The sequence below is a fragment of the Carcharhinus amblyrhynchos genome, chromosome 12 (assembly GCF_965287045.1).
Source record: "Carcharhinus amblyrhynchos chromosome 12, sCarAmb.v2.hapA, whole genome shotgun sequence".
Lineage (NCBI taxonomy): Eukaryota > Metazoa > Chordata > Chondrichthyes > Carcharhiniformes > Carcharhinidae > Carcharhinus > Carcharhinus amblyrhynchos.
In genome coordinates this window covers 30,264,776-30,281,167 of record NC_137335.1, presented here as the reverse complement: position 1 = coordinate 30,281,167, position 16,392 = coordinate 30,264,776, and the positions used below count along the sequence as shown (strand labels likewise).

General features: G+C 42.7%; 1 protein-coding gene across 2 annotated transcripts; it reads right to left on the bottom strand.

The window, feature by feature from the left end:
* Positions 1 to 1,867: 1,867 nt before the first annotated feature.
* gtf2h5 (general transcription factor IIH, polypeptide 5) lies at positions 1,868 to 16,160 on the bottom strand. 2 transcript variants are annotated; one of them, XM_080199774.1, is made up of 3 exons: positions 16,055 to 16,160; positions 5,385 to 5,507; positions 1,868 to 3,374 (listed from the first exon to the last, which is right to left on the bottom strand). In XM_080199774.1, the coding sequence occupies exons 2-3, from the start codon at positions 5,417 to 5,419 to the stop codon at positions 3,194 to 3,196; spliced, it is 216 nt and encodes a 71-aa protein (XP_080055900.1). In that variant the 5' UTR covers positions 5,420 to 5,507; positions 16,055 to 16,160; the 3' UTR covers positions 1,868 to 3,193. The 2 variants fall into 2 exon arrangements, with proteins under 2 accessions (XP_080055900.1, XP_080055902.1); XM_080199776.1 differs by having other exon boundaries at positions 16,112 to 16,132.
* Between the last annotated feature and the right edge of the window lie 232 nt (positions 16,161 to 16,392).

The following is a 16,392-nucleotide window of genomic DNA, read 5'->3' as shown; positions in this document are numbered from 1 at the left end:
GGAGCTGGAAGGCCTAACGATGGTTCCAGTCTCCTGGGTGGAAGGACCTGGCATACGCTGCAGCACTTCCTCCTCCCTCTGGGCACCAATGGGCCCCTGGGTCACTCCATGGGATAGCGTTATAGCTGGACTGAGCTCCAGAAGTTCTGGTGTCACCTGACCCTTCCAGTAGTGGAGGCCAGTGTGTTCACCGTGTGGTGCGCGAGTCTCGGTGATGGCCCTCTAAGTCTGTATCAGCTGGAGTTTAGAAGAGTATGAGGCAACTTGATTGAAACATATAAGATCCTGAAGGGCATTGATAGCGTAGATGTAGGAAGGATGTTTCCTCTTGTGGGAAAATCTAGAACTAGCGGTTACTGTTTTAAAGGGCCAATCAAATCTTGGCTGTTCAGATTCAATTATTTCAATCTCAATTTTAAATGAACCTCCATTTCTTAAGACTGTCTCCTCCTCCCAATACAGTTAAACAACTGCAGACCAACTGAGGAAGTAGACTGTACCTGGCTTTCCTGCTGAACACAGTAAAAAGTCTGATAACACCAGGTTTTAGTCCAACCGATTTATTTGATAATAGACTCACAAGCTTTCAAGGTTTCCCTCTTCGTCAGGTGAATGGAAAGTTCTGGCCTCAGACAGAGCATATAAAGCACAGACAGTTTAGAGATTACTGATTAGAATGCAAATCCTTACACCTAACCTGCTGTGAGTGGAAGGAGCACTGATCACAGGTTACAGAGATGTGTATTGTCTCCAGACAGTACAGTAAGTGAGGTTTTGCAAACCCAGGCAAGTCACGGGGGTTACAGATAGTGCGACATGAACCCAAGATCCCTGTTGAGACCGTCCTCATGTGTGCGGGACTTGGCTATCAGTCTGTTCAGTGACTCTGCGCTGTCGTGTGTCGTGAAGGCCACCTTGGAGAATGCTTACCCGAAGGTCAGAGGCTGAATGCCCGTGACCACTGAAGTGTTCGCCAACAGGAAGGGAACAGTCTTGCCTGGTGATTGTCGGTTGGACTAAAACCTGGTGTTGTCAGACTTTTCACTGTGTTTATGCCAGTCCAACGCCGGCATACCCACATCACTTCCTGCTGAAACCACAGGGTGGTATGCAATGCTGTACAGCTTGAAATACAACATATTTTCTTCCTGTCTGTGAAGAGGCATCCTGATTCTATTTGGATGTTCCCCGACAGCTTCTGCTGCTTGTAAACTCTGAGTGAGGGCATACGTGCAAAATTCCACAACTTATACAATAAACCCAGGATGTCATATTCACAAACACGCTGTGTTTCTTATAAGCGAATGAAGTAAAGGTAGTCGTCATATGCCCAGATGACCATAGACTGCTCTTCTCTGAGGGGCAGAGCTGACCAGTTATGATTTAACCTGAGGATCATCACACCTTAGGCGAGGGGCAAGTTTCAGAAGGTAGACCTTCATGAATAAGCTCAGCCGATATGGGAGTTGAACCCATGCTATTATCACTCTGCATCATTAATCAGCTATCCAGCCAACTGAGATCAAACATGGGGAAGGTTGATCTTTAACTAACTGCACATATAAGTTTATAAAAACTCAAGCTTCTGCTTTCAAATCAAAATTGTGCACGTCTAGTTAACATTCATTTATTGATATGATTCCGATTCTTTTTAAATGTTCACCCAATTTTTATCGTTTTTTGAGGTGCTTTTAGTCTCTGTCACTGCTCTTGCCTCAAATTTGTGAATGACAAGACCCCTCAAAACTAACGTGCCAACCCTCAGAGCTGATGTAATTCAATGTACAGATGCCACCTACCAAGTTTTGACCACTAGATACCACTGGTATTTTTACAGTTCAGGTAAAATGGCAAGACTGTTAATATCTAGAATGAAAAATTTAAATGTTCTTTATTGTAAATTCAACACTTTCAATAAATCTTTTACCTTAAAGTTGTAAATTATCTTTATTCATGTAACTATACATTTTAAGTTTCCTTGTGTTATGATTGAATTCATATAGTCACGCTGCATTTCAACATGATGGATTCAGGAAATGTATAAGCAGAAGCAGGAAGGGGTGGGAACAGGTTCATTTGTAGGTCAACTAGTCTATTCTGGTGCCAAAAAAACAGATTTACCATTTATGTACAAGTCAACCTCATTAAATAAACGCTAAGGTCAAGTGACAATGGCAATAAGTACCTGCAAGGAGTCCAAATGTGTTATTCAATATGCATGGAGTGCTTTGTCTATTTCCTTGGATTTTGCTGTAAATTGTGATCTCCAAATTAAAATGCGTGCTAATAGAGCTTTAACATCGATGGGGATACAGAATTTTCTTATTGTGCAATAGAGATTATGGAAAACAAATATACTCTTACAACTGGAATGTATCCTTAAAGACTTAACACTGTAATTATTTAATAGCTAATTTTGTTTTTCAAGGATTTATGTAGTTAATGGTAAATTACAGATTATCTAAAAATGAGCTGGTAATAAGAATCACATAATAAATGAAGAAAGCTTAGTCTTGAGATAGTAACTGGTGCAGACTGGGAGGTGTCTATCTGGGTTCCCATCTATGTGTATTACTCCAACAGGAGTATTCAACAGGAATACCCATTCTAATATAGAATTTGCTGGTGATGCATATAAGGGGTACAAATACACTTTAAAAATTGGTAGACCAATTTGAATATGTATTTGCGAACAGGGTGTCCTCAGCAAATGTAAACAAGAAAATTGTTGTGATTCACAATCATTTGCTGAAAGTGGTGGGATGCAGAGATAAATGAATATTCTGGAGTTTTGTTTATTTTAGGAATTCAGTTACATGAATAAAGATGGTTTGATGGGCAAAGCAGATTTTATGGCAAAGTCTTCTGAAGGAACAACTTGGTCTGCTAAATGGACTTTCCACTCCTTCTGTTCATATATGTAAACATCATTGGGCTGGTCTGGAGTAAAATACATATCAGCAAACCAAATTAAGTCTTTTTTTGTCACCATCTTCTGGTAAAAATAATTCAGCTAGTAAAAATCCATGATGTTTGGGAAATGTTTATGCATCAAAATTTTTTTAAACCAGAAAATTTAGTTCTTAATATCAGGTGATCTGTTAAACTTGCGCCGATCACTTTGCTAGGTTATCTGTTGGTCATTAATCTGCAATGTTAAGAAATGTGTCTGGCATTTAAATCTGCCATTTTATCATTTCTGCAATATTGGAAATGAGTTTTGATCCATTAGGTCTCCAACTTTTTCTTGTAAGATATGGACCACCTCAGCCAGGACAAATAGATGAGTTTCATCCAGGTCTTGAATTATGAATTTTTTTCCCAAAGCATTTGTTTCATCCAGGTACAGCAAAAATTGCTTCATAGCTGGGTCACTACAAAAAGAAAAATTGAGAGGAAATGTAACAATATTAAAAGCAGGCAATTCAGTATGCAACAATTCACCTTTAGCACAGAAAAGATACTGCAATCTGTGAACAAATATTATGGTGCTTCTCTGTAAGTTAATTGTACAAATTTACAACACGAGTAGTGTGTACAAATATTGCATAAACCAGTTTCCATTACAGTGGAGAAAGATTCTCATCAATTAGCTACATAAAACCTTGGTTAGGCCGCATTTGGAGTATTGCGTGCAGCTCTGGTCACACACTACCAGAAGGACGTGGAAGCTTTGGAGAGAGTGCAAACGTTCATCAGGATGTTGCGTGGTTTTGAGGGTGTCAGATATGTATGTGATTGAGTCACCTAATCTGGGAGTCAGAGGTTAAATCAAATCATAGAATCCCATACTGCAGAAGGAGGCCATTTGGCCCATCTGCACCACCCATAATCTCACCCAGGCCCTATCTCCATACATTTACCCTAGCTAGTCCCCCTGACACTAAGGGACAATTTAACACGGCCAATCCACCTAACCCACACATCTTTGGACTGTGGGAGGAAACTGGAGCACCCGGAGGAAACCCATGCAGACATGAGGAGAATGAGCAAACTTTACACAGGCAGTGACCTTAGCCAGGAATCAAACTCAGGTCCCTGGCGCTGTAAGGCAGCAGTGCCAACCACTGTGCCACCCAGGTCAGATAGCACTAGTAAATGTAAACTATATTTTCTGGAGAGTGATACAGTTAAGTATGAGACTAGGGCCTTGAACTTAACTAAAGCTAACTTTGATGGTACGAGATGTCCATTGGCTAGGATAAGCTGGCAAAGGATATTTATTTATTTAGGTTAGAGGGTCATTAGATTGGTTCCACTGGTCGGTGCAACATCGAGGGCCGAAGGGCCTGTACTGCGCTGTAATGTTCTACGTTCTACTTAAGAGTTTGACAGCGGATAGGCAATGGCAAACATTTAAAGAGCACATGGATGAACTTCAACAACTGTACATTCCTGTCTGGCGTAAGAATAAAACTGGGAAGATGCTTCTACCATGGATAACAATGGAAATCAGGGATAGTGTTAAAGCCAAAGAGGAGGTATATAAATTGGCCTGAAAAAGCAGCAAACCTGAGGACTAGAGAAATTTAAAATTCAGCAGAGAAGGACACAAAGGGTTTAATTCAGAAGGGAAAAATAGAATACGAGTGTAAGCTTGCAGAAAACTTAAAAACTGACTGCAAAAGCTTCTGTAGATATGTGAAAAGAAAAAGACTGGTGAAGACAAATGGAGGTTTCTTACAGTTAGGATCAGGTGAATTCATAACGGGCAACAAAGAGATGGCAGACCAGCTGAACAAATACTTTGGATCTGTCTTCACTTAAGAGGATACCAGAGATCTCAGAAACATATAAAATCCTGATGGGACTGGACTGGCTAGATCCAGGAAGAATGTTTGGGAAGTGCAGAACTAGGGGTCACAGTCAAAGAATAAGGGATAAACCATTCAGGACTGAGATGAGGAAGAACTTCTTCACTCAGAGAGTTGTGAACCCGTGGAATTCTCGACCACAGAAAGCTGTTGAGGCCAGTTCATTAGGTATGTTCAAGATGGAGCTGGATTTGACCCTTGCAGCTAAAGAGATCAAGGGGCATGGAGAGAAAGTGGGACTGGGATTTGAAAGTGCATGATCAGCCATGATCATATTGAATGGTAGTGCAGACTTGAAGGGCCAAATGGCCTACTTCTGCACCTATTTTCTATGTTTCTATGGTGGCAGAAGTGGAAGCTGATTTCAAATGCAAACTGAATTAATGCTTATGAGGAAAGGACAGGAAAATAAGACTAACTGGATTGCTCCATGGAAATTTGGCATAACCTTGATAGATTTTCATAATGGAAGTTTTATCTGGTAGTTATTCTGCCGCGTTATCTTGCACAGTATTGACTAATTGTTATCTACTGTGTGGTTTCTTTCAGGAATCCAGAAAAAGTGCTTACCATTCAATAAGAACTCCTTTTGAGACATTAACCATCTTTAATGAAACTTCAAGGTGATTGACAAAAGTCACTGTTGATCATACGAACCACACAGAAACCAAAGCCTTCAGAGATAAAGAATATCTGAAACAAAATTTACAGACATTATAAAACACATTTAATTTCCAAAAAAAACTTCAAACACAGTTGCTAATTTCTAACCAGAATATGCACTTACAAAAAAATCTGTAAAAGACTACAAGTTCTTCAAACTTCTCTATTCAGACTTGGTCCAGAGATATCCCTCATATAGATATCTCTCCAGAAAAGCTAAATGTGTAATTCTACTGTTTGGGTAATACTGTGTGATGCTACTGTGCCTTTAAGAAATGTAATTTTCATAGAGTCCCTACAGTGCAGGAGGCGGCCATTTAGGTTATCGAGTTTGTACCAACCACAATCCCACCCACACCCCATTCCTGTAACCTTACATATTTACTCTGCTAATCCCCCTGACAGTAGGGTCAATTTAGCATGGCCAATCAACTTAATCTGCACATCTTTGGACTGTGGGAGGAAGCCAGAACACCCGGAAGAAACCCATGCAGACACAGGGAGAACATGCAAATTCTACACAGACAGCGAACCAAGGCCAGAATTAAACCCGGTCCCTGCCGCTGTGAGGTAGCACTGCTAACCACTGTGCCCTTAATACCCCAGCTGTCCTGGTCTTGGTGATGTTCCCTACAGTTTGTAGCAACCCTTTTTTTAACGTTATGTGCTTCGAGCTGTGGGAGCCAATGTTCTTTTATTGTTGCTAAGGACATATAATAGGCATATTTTTTGTTTTTAATCTGGGCCTAATGCATTGTTCTGAAGTTTATGACCCTTTTGGGAATTGTTGATTTGTGACTGATTGACAAGTCAGGTGCCTTTTGGACAGTTTTTTCCCTTACAGGAGAAATCTAACAGCTTACTTTCAGTTTGGCTGTTGGCTAGTTAGAAGCTATTTGGACTCCAGACTGAAAATGGTCTTTGTGTCCATTTGTAGGGGTTTGTTTGGTGCATTTGTAGGGGTTTGTTTGGTTGGAACAGTGCTCTTAGCTGTTAAGGTATATACAGTATCATGATTGCTGTGAAAGTTATTGCGAATTGTGTTATTATATGTTAACGTATTCTTAAATAACTTTGCTTGGTAGAAGCTCCCTAGTGGGTCCTTTTAATTATACCAACAGTGAAGCATCTAGTGCTTATCCACATCAAATTCAAAGTGCAATACTTATGACATAGGCTGACTTCATAAAAATCCTTGGAGTTTCTGGATTATAACAACTGTCAATGCATCACTGTAAACTGCCTTCAGTACTACACAGTTTACATCTATAACAACCTAAAACTAGGTTAGTGGTATTGTGCAAAATACTCTTGACATATTGTGTAACCATAGTATAAGAGGTTAACTATTCTGCTGGATGCTTTTCAGAGTTCAAATTGACATGGTAGACTGTATGAAAATTTTGGTTTATCTTTTTTTGAAACACAACTAAAATTAGTCAAACTATAATAGGAAATTGCATTCTCATATGTAAATTAGTTTTAAAAATAACTTAATTTTATTTGCAATGAACAGACGTTAATCAATGACAAATTTAGTTGGGACTGAAAGAAGGGTGAAGAGGAGGAGGCAGCTGGCACATCTGAAGGTGCAAGCTAGTGGGCGCTTGAAGAGGTTGACAGTGTCGTTAGGGTTTTTGGAAAGAACTTCCAGCCCTCAGGGATGTGTCAATAAAACCAGCAATAAATCCTACAGTAATTGGACAGAAGGCCCAATCTTTTAAATTTAAGTTGCGGCACTGACTATATCACAAGGCTATGACTTGGTATGTTAATTAAGCCCTCAATTGCCTTTTGCAAGTGCCACACTCATAGCTCGATTTCTGCATTTAAAAATTGAAAGGAGCAGGAGTGGAATTAGTTTAAATTCACCCATAACCCCCTCAATAACAAAAACAGAAAAGCTGGAAAATCTCAGGAAGTCTGACAGCATCTGTAGGGAGAGAATAGAGCCAACATTGAGTCTTGATGATCCTTTGTCAGAACAGAGAGCAGAGAATCAGCGGAGATTTATACAATGTGGGGGGCGGGGGGTGCAATGGAACAAAGGGCATGTAAATGAGGATACAGAATCATAGAATCCTACAGTGCAGAAAGCGGCCATTCAGTCCACTGAGCATGCACTGACGACAGTCCCACCCAAGCTCTATCCCCACAACGCCATGCATTTGCCCTAGCTAGTCCCCCTCACATTAAAGGGCAATTTTGCATGAGCAATCCACCTAACCCACAACATTTGGACTGTGGGAGGAAACTGGAGCACCTGGAAGAAACCCACACAGACACAGCAGAATGTGCAAACTCCACACAGACAGTGACCCAAGCCAGAAATCGAACCCAAGTCCCTGGAGCTGTGAAGCAGCAGTGCTAACCACTGTGTCATCGTGCCACCCGCCAGAAGACTGAGAAGGTTCTAGAAACTGTCCATTAAGTGATGAGAATGCGTGAATGGCAGAACAGCGATGCAGACTGTTAAGGGCTGCCTGAGAAATGTGGCACCAAAAGAGAAAATGCTGGAAAACCTCAGCAGGTCTGGCAGCACCTGTAAGGAGAAAAGACCTGACGTTTTGAGTTCAGATGACCCTTTGTCAAAGAGGCATAGAAAGTGGAGGATATACTGGGGAAGTGGGAGGAAATGGAAGATGAATCTTAGCCATAGAAACCAGAGGAAAAATTGCTAATAGCTGTCCACAGAGAGAATAAAGGGTGTGAATGGCCAAATGGCAGAGAAGCTGTAAGCTGTGTCAGATGAAGATGTCTGGGAGGTGGGGGGAATAGTACAGACATAGAATGTAGAAAGAAGTGGGGAGGAGGAAAGGTAAGGGGAGATGAAGTGGGGGGGAAGAGTGGGGGCAGAAGAAAAAAGACAATAAAGAAATAAAAAAAAGAAACAGTAAAAATTAAATAGAATGAAAACAAAGGGGGCCAAAGTAGGGTAAATTGAAGTTGTTGAATTCGTTGTTGAGACTGGAAAGTGTAAAGTGCCTTGCCAGGAGACGTGGTGTTGTTCCTTCAGTTTGCGTTGAACTTCACTGGAACATTGCAGCAAACCCAAGGAAAGACATGTGGGCATGGGAGCAGGATGGTGTGTTAAAATGGCAAGCAACCGGAAGGTCAGAGTCCTGACTGGGCACAGACCGACGGTGCTCAGCAAAGCAATCTACACTTGGTCTCTCTGATATAGAGGAGACCATATTGGGAGCAGTGAATGCAGTACATCAAATTGAAAAAGTGCAAGTGAAATGCTGCTTAATCTGGAATGAATGTTTTGGACCTTGGATGATAAGCATAGAAGAGATAATGGGACAGGTGTTACACCTTCCATGACTGCATGGGAAGGTGCCATGAATGACAGGAGAGGTGTTGGGTATAGTGGAGAAATGGAGTAGGTTATCCGGAAGGAACAGTCTCTGCAGAATGTTGATAGAGGGAGTGAAGGGAAGATGTGTTTAGTGATGGCATCACGCTGGAGTTGGCAAAATGGTCGAGGATTATGCTTTACACGCAGAGGCTTGTGAAGTGAAATGTGAGACCGGGACCGGAAGGGATGTACCCCAAGTTACTGTGGGAGATGAGGGAAAAGATTGCAGAGCCTCTGGCGATGATCTTTGTGTCACCAATGGAGACGGGAGTGGTTCCAGAGGATTGCAGATGTGGTTCCTCTATTCAAGAAAGGGAGAAGAGATAGCCCGGTTCTGAACACAAAATGGCCAAAATTATCAACCGGTGAGTCTAACCTCAGTGGTTGGTAAGTTGATGGAGAAGATCCTGAGAGACAGGATTTATGAACATTTGGAGAGGTATAGTATGATCAAAAATAGTCAGCACGGCTTTGTCAAAGGCAGATCATGCCTTACAAGCCTGGTTGAGTTTCTTAAAGATGTGACTAAACATATTGATGAAGGATGGGCGGTAGATGTGGTTTATATGGACTTCAGCAAGGCGTTCGATAAGGTCCCCCATGCAAGACTTATTGTGAAAGTGAGGCGGCATGGGATCCAAGGGGACATTGCTTTGTGGATCCAGAACTGGCTTGCCCACAGAAGGCAAGTAGTGGTTGTAGATGGGTCTTTTTTTGCACAGAGGTCGGTCACCAGTGGAGAGCCCCAGGGATCCGTTCTGGGACACTTGCTGTTTGTGATTTTTATAAATGACCTGGATGAGGAAGAGGAGGAATGGGTTGGCAAGTCTGCCGATGAGGTTGGAGGTGTTGTGGATAGTTTGGAGGGGTGTCAGAGGTTGCAACGAGACACAGATAGGATGCAAGACTGGGCGGAGAAGTGGCTGATGGACTTCAACCCAGATAAGTGTGTGGTGGTTCATTTTGGCAGGTCAAATGGGATGAAGGAATATAATATTAAGGGTAAGACTCTTAGCAGTGTGGAAGATCAGAAGGATCTTGGGGTCTGGATTCATAGGTCGCTCAAATCAGCTTCACAGGTAGAGGATGTGGTTAAGAAGTCGTATGGTGTACTGGCCTTCATCAATCGAGGAATTGAGTTTAGGAGTCGGGAGATAATGCTGCAGCTGTATAAGATCCTGGTCAGACCCCACTTGGAATACTGTGCTCAGTTCTGGTTGCCTCATTACAGGAAGGATGTGGAAGTCATAGAAAGGGTGTAGAGGAGATTTACAAGGATGTTGCCTAGATTAGGTGGCATGCCTCATATGGATAGGTTGAAAGAGCTCAGTCTTTTCTCCTTGGAGAGACGAAGGATGACAGCTAACCTAATAGAGGTGTATAAGATGTTGAGAGGATTGAGTGGATTCTCAGAGGCTTTTTCCAAGGGTTGAAATGGTTGCCACAAGATGACACGTTTAGGGTGCTGGGGAGTAGGTTCAGAAGAGATGTCAGGAGTAAGTTTTTCACTCAGAGGGTGGTGGGTGCATGGAATCGGCTGCCAGCAGTAGTGATGGAGGTGGATTTGATAGGGTCCTTTAAGAGACTTTTGGATAAGTACACGGGACTTGGTAGGATAGAGGGTTATAGGTAACCCTTGCAAGTAAGGACATGTTTGGCTCAACCTGTGGGCTGAAGGGCCTGTTCGTGCTGCAGATTTTCTATGTTCTAACAAGACTTTATTCTTGTTCTGGGAGGGTCTGAGGGTTGTGGTGCTCACTGCTGAGGGCCCTGTCAACAACTGTAGATGGGGAGCACATTTTGAAGCACGGCTTTGGGAAGTGGCATCATCGGATCAAATGCAATGGAGGTGAAGGAGCTGAGAGATAGGGATGGAGTCCTTACAGGATGTGAGGTGCGAAGAGCTGTAATCCAGATAGCTGTGGAAGTCAGTGGACTTGTAAGGGGTATTGGTAGATAGTCTATTGCCGGAAACGGAGACAGAAAGGTCAAGGGAGGGAAGGGAAGCATCTGAGATGGACCAGGTGAAGGCGATGGCGGGGGTGGTGGTGGTGGAGGAGGAAACTGGAAGCGAAGTTGATGAACTTTTCAAGGTCTGGATGAGAGCATGAATAGCATCAAAATAGCCATTGATGTATTGGAAAGGAGTAATGGGAGGGGACCTGGATAGACCCGGAACAAGATCTGTTCCACATACCTAATAAAAAGTCAAAGTAGCTAGGACCCATGTGGGTATCCATTGCTACTCTTTTGATTTGGAGAAAGTAGGATGAGTGGTGGTGGTTTATGGGAATTGTTGAAGCCTTTTTTCACGCATTCTGATCACTTACTGGACACTATTTAGCAGCTTCTTCGCCTTCTGCATCCTCATTTACATTCCCTTTGTCCTATTCCATCCCACCACACAACTTCATAGTATAAATCTCCACTGATTCTCTTCGCTCTCAGTTCTGACAAAGGGTCATCGAGACTCAAAACATTGGCTCTATTCTCTCTTCACGGATACTGTGAGATTGCTGAGATTTTCCAGCATTTTCTGCTTTTGTTTCAGATTCCAGCATCCATAGTATTTTGCTTTGATCATAACCCTGTCCTGTCTGTTTGCAGGTGAGGGTGGTAAAATTGAGGCCACACTGTTCCAAAAGCAAACTACTCCAATTTCTCACAATCTCTTATTGACACTAAGATACTCATATTAATCACTTACAGGATTATCAATACAATAATTCATAAACAAACATCTGTTTTAAAAACTAATTCTGAATCTACAAAGCCAAAAATTATCTCTGGCTGCTGCAGGAAACTAACTCCCAGCAATTCTTGCTGTTATAAAATACAATAGGAGTTGGGTATAAGTGTTTTATGGCCATCTTATTGGGCTAATAAACCTGCACTTGTAATCTAGAGAATGCCATGATAGTTTAGAAAATTGAATTCAGTTTGAAAGTCTAGAAATAAAAAGAAACCATGAAGCTATTGGCTTATCATAAAGTATCCAATTGACCTTCTACAGGGAAGAATGCTGTCCATCTGACCTATATGCATCTTTAAACCTCAGTCAATCTGAACAACTCTGAAGTGACTCATCTAACTACTCTGTATCAAACCTTCACAGGCTAAACAGAAAAAAAACAGGGATTGGAAATAAATTCTGGCCTTGCCAATAACATCCACACCCCAAGGATGAAAAGGAAAGAAAATTATTTTTTCTTACTGGCAGTAAAATAGAAACACAAACCTGGATGACTCTGGCTCAATAAAACAATTAATACAAAATGGCATGAAGAAACTTGTACTAAAGACTTAACATTGAGTACTGCAGCAGAGTTGAATCTGTAAAATTTATCTTTTATTTTTGTGATATATTGCACATCAATATAAACGTCTTCACATCAATAAAAATGAACCTTGCAGCAGTATGAATTCATCTTTTTCTCCTTCTTTGGCACACAAATATTGAACAAATATGGTCTAAGGGTCACTCTGATTTCAGTTCAATAATATCACTTACGAAGCAAACCCAGAAAGAGAGAAGCAGAATTTGAGGATGTGTGGGTTAGGTTGATTGGCCATGATAAATTACCCCTCAGTGTCAGAGACATTAGCACAGTAAATATGTGGGGTTATAGGGATAGGGACTGGGTGGGACTGTTGGCTCAATGGGCCAAACGGCCTCTTTCTGCACTGTAGGGATTCTATGATTCCATCCCAGATTGACAAGGTTCAGCACCCAGCGACAATCGCTGAATTGCAGTTACTTATAAATATTATTTACATTTTTAAAAACACAGTAATGTTTGAGTAATCTCAGTTATAACATCAATGGACAGAAGCATCAAATCCATCTACCTCTCTGTAGTCTAATCCAAAGAGTCCCATCTCCATGCTCCACCTCCAGAGCCCCACAAATTCATTTCCCTCAAATGCCCATAGAATTCCCTTTTGAAAACATTTATCCATATTGCATTCTTGTAGACATCGAGTTCCAGGTCACTATTAAAAAACGTTTTCACACCCCCGCCTAAAATCTTAAATCTGTGTTCCCTGGCCCTTGTGCCTTCACTTTTATGTCTACGTCATCTAAACCGGTCCTAATCTTGTACACCTCTACCAAATCTCCCCTCAGTGTTCTTTGCTCCTTCTTTATTGATCATAGGTGTGGAATTTAAGACCAGGAGGATCATACACAAAAATGTTGCTTATTTGGGGCATGTTCAAATCTCCCCTTATTAAACCCTAACCCAATGAGTTCAACTACTAATTATTGGATGTGTGTATAAATAAATCTCTTAAGGATAATGTCTGAATGATGTGCATCTGAATGAGTGATTAGCATTACAAATTTTCAAAAAATCACACTGGAGCTGGGACACTTATCTAGATGGCAATGTGAAGACCAATCATATTAATAAAAATAGAAAATGCTGGATAAGCAGCATCTGTGCAGAAAAACATAGTTAATGTTTCAAGTTTAAACAACCCTTCTACAAAACATGTTTTTATATTAAGTAAGTAGTCTCATAATACCACATTAAAGTCCAACAAGTTTATTTGGTAGCACAAGCTTCCGGAGCATTGCCCCTTCATCAGGTGAGTTCAGGATTTGTTTCACAAACAGGGCATATATAGATACAAACTCAATTACAAGATAATGGTTGGAAATGCAAGTCTTAACAGGTAATCAAGTCTTTACAGGTGCAGACAATGTGAGTGGTGAGAGGGTTAAGCACAGGTTAAAGAGGTGTGAATTGTCTCCAACCCAGACAGTTTGTGTGATTTTACAAGCCCAGGCAAGTCGTGGGGGGTACAGATAGTGTGACATGAACCCAAGATCCCGGTTGAGGCTGTCCTCGTGTCTGCAGAACTTGGCTATCGGTTTCTCCTCAGCTATTCTGTGTTGTCGTTTGTCGTGAAGGCCGCCTTGGAAAACACTTACCTGAATTTCAGAAGCTGAATGCCCTTGACTGCTAAAGTGTTTCCCGACAGGAAGGGAACACTCCTGTTGGTGATTGTTGAGCAGTGTCTATTCATCCGTTGTTATAGCATTTGCATGGTCCCACCAATGTACCATGCCTCAGAACATCCTTTTCTGCAGTGTATCAGTAGACAATTTGGGCTGAGTCGCAAGAGAATGTATCTGGTGGGTGGTGTTCTCACATGAGATAGGGGTCATGGGTAGAGAGGTGGTGTTGAGATGGCAGCGTGGGCTTGTTGGGCCGAAGGGCCTGTTTCCCAGGCTGATTTTGTTCTTTGTTATGAGATGATGGCATCCATGTCGATGATGCAGCACATCTTGCAAAGGTTGCTGTGGCAGCGTTGTATGGTGTCGTAGTCACTGTTCTCGTAAAGGCTGGATAGTTTGATGCGGACAAGGGGCTGTTTGAAAGCAAGAAGTGGGGATGGCCTTGACGAGATGTTCATTTCCATCGATAACATGTTGAAGGGTCTGGAGATGTCGTAGCTTTTCCGCTCTGACGAAGTACTGGACAACAAAGGGCACCGTGTCCCATGTTTGTCTTCGGAGGAGGTTGGTGCACCGTGTCCCATGTTTGTCTTCGGAGGAGGTTGGTGCGGTTTTTCACCGTGGCGCATCAGAACTCTTGATCGATGAGTTGAGCGCTATATCCTTTTCTTACAAGGGCATCTTTCAGCGTCTGTAGGTGCCTGTTGTGATCCTCCTCATCTGAGCAGATCCTGTGTATACAGAGGGCTTGTTTGTAGTGGATGGCTTCTCTAACATGATTAGGATGGAAACTGGAGGTGGAGCATCATGAGGTTATCTGTGGCCTTCACAACACACAATAAAGCAGAATTGCTGAGCAGAAACTGATAGCTAAGTTCTGCACACGAGGACAGCCTCAACTGGGATCTTGAGTTCATTTCACACTGTCTGTAACTCCCACGACTTGCCTGGGCTTGCAAAATCTCACTAACTGTCCTGGCTGGAGACAATTCACATCTCTTTAACCCGTGCTTAACCCTCTCTCCACTCACACTGTCTGCACCTGTAAAGACTTGATTACCTACTTGCTGTTGACACCAAGATTGGGGGGAACGGCAAATTGTGCGGAGGGTGTGGAGAATCTGCAGAAGGATCTAGATAGGCTGGGCGAATGGGCCAGGAAATGGCAAATAGAATTTAATGTTGGCAAGCGTGAGGTGATCCACTTTGGTAGGAATAATGGTAGGAAGGACTATTACTTACGTGGCGAAAAGCTGCAGCAGGCGACGGTGCAGAGGGACCTCGGGGTCCTTGTGCATGAGTCGCAAAAACCCAGCTTGCAGGTGCAGCAGGTGGTCAGGAAGGCGAATGGGATGCTGGCCTTCATAGCGAGGGGGATTGAATATAAAAGTAGGGAGGTCTTGCTGCAGCTGTATAGGGCATTGGTGAGGCCGCAGCTGGAGTACTGTGTGCAGTTTTGGGTGCCGCACCTGCGCAAAGATATTTTGGCCTTGGAGGGAGTGCAGAGGAGGTTTACTAGGCTGATACCGGAGTTGAGGGGATTGAGTTATGAGGAGAGGCTGAATAAACTAGGCTTGTACTCGTTAGAGTTCAGAAGAATGAGGGGAGATCTCATTGAGACGTATAAGATGATGAATGGGATGGATAGGATAGAGGTGGAGAGACTCTTCCCGCTCAGAAAGGACAGTAGGACTAGAGGGCACAGCCTCAAGATAAAGGGGGTGCGGTTTAGAACGGAGTTGAGGAGGAACTTCTTCACTCAAAGGGTGGTGAATCTCTGGAATTCTCTGCCTGTTGAAGTGGTGGAGGCTGCCTTGCTAAATATTTTTAAGACGCGGGTTGATGGGTTTTTGATAAGAGAGGGGATTAAGGGTTATGGGGAGAGGGCGGGAATGTGGAACTGAGCCACGACAGATCAGCCATGATCTTATTGAATGGCGGGGCAGGCTCGAAGGGCTAGACGGCCTACTCCTGCTCCTATTTCTTATGTTCTTAAGACTCACATTCCAACCATTAAGTTGTAATTGAACTTGTGTCTACATATGCCCTGTTTGTGAAACAAATCCTGAACTCACCTGACGAAGGGGCAGCGCTCCGAAAGCTTGTGCTACCAAATAAACTTGTTGGAATTTAAGCTGGTGTTGTGAGACTACTTACGTGCCTACAGTCCAACGCCGACAACTCCACACCATATATTAAGTAAAGATTAGTTTATTACAGAGCGACACCAAAAAACACTCGCGCATATTTTACCATTTGCAAAAAAAAGTCCTCGCTCAAACCTCTTCAAATTAGAACAGCCATTCTTACTTCCAAACGCTCAGCACTCTGGGAGATACCACATGAGGCAAACTCGAACTTTGACTGGTCAGACCCACGGGGCCGTCAGAGACAGACTGGCTCTGGATTGGTCAGACCCACCGGGCCGTCAGAGACAGACTGGCTCTGGATTGGTCAGACCCACCGGGCCGTCAGAGACAGACTGGCTCTGGATTGGTCAGGCTCACAGGGTCGTCAGACACAGGTTGACTCTGGATTGGTCAGGCCGTTGGAATCACAACCCAATCAATTTGCGAGGTTTCATTGATAAA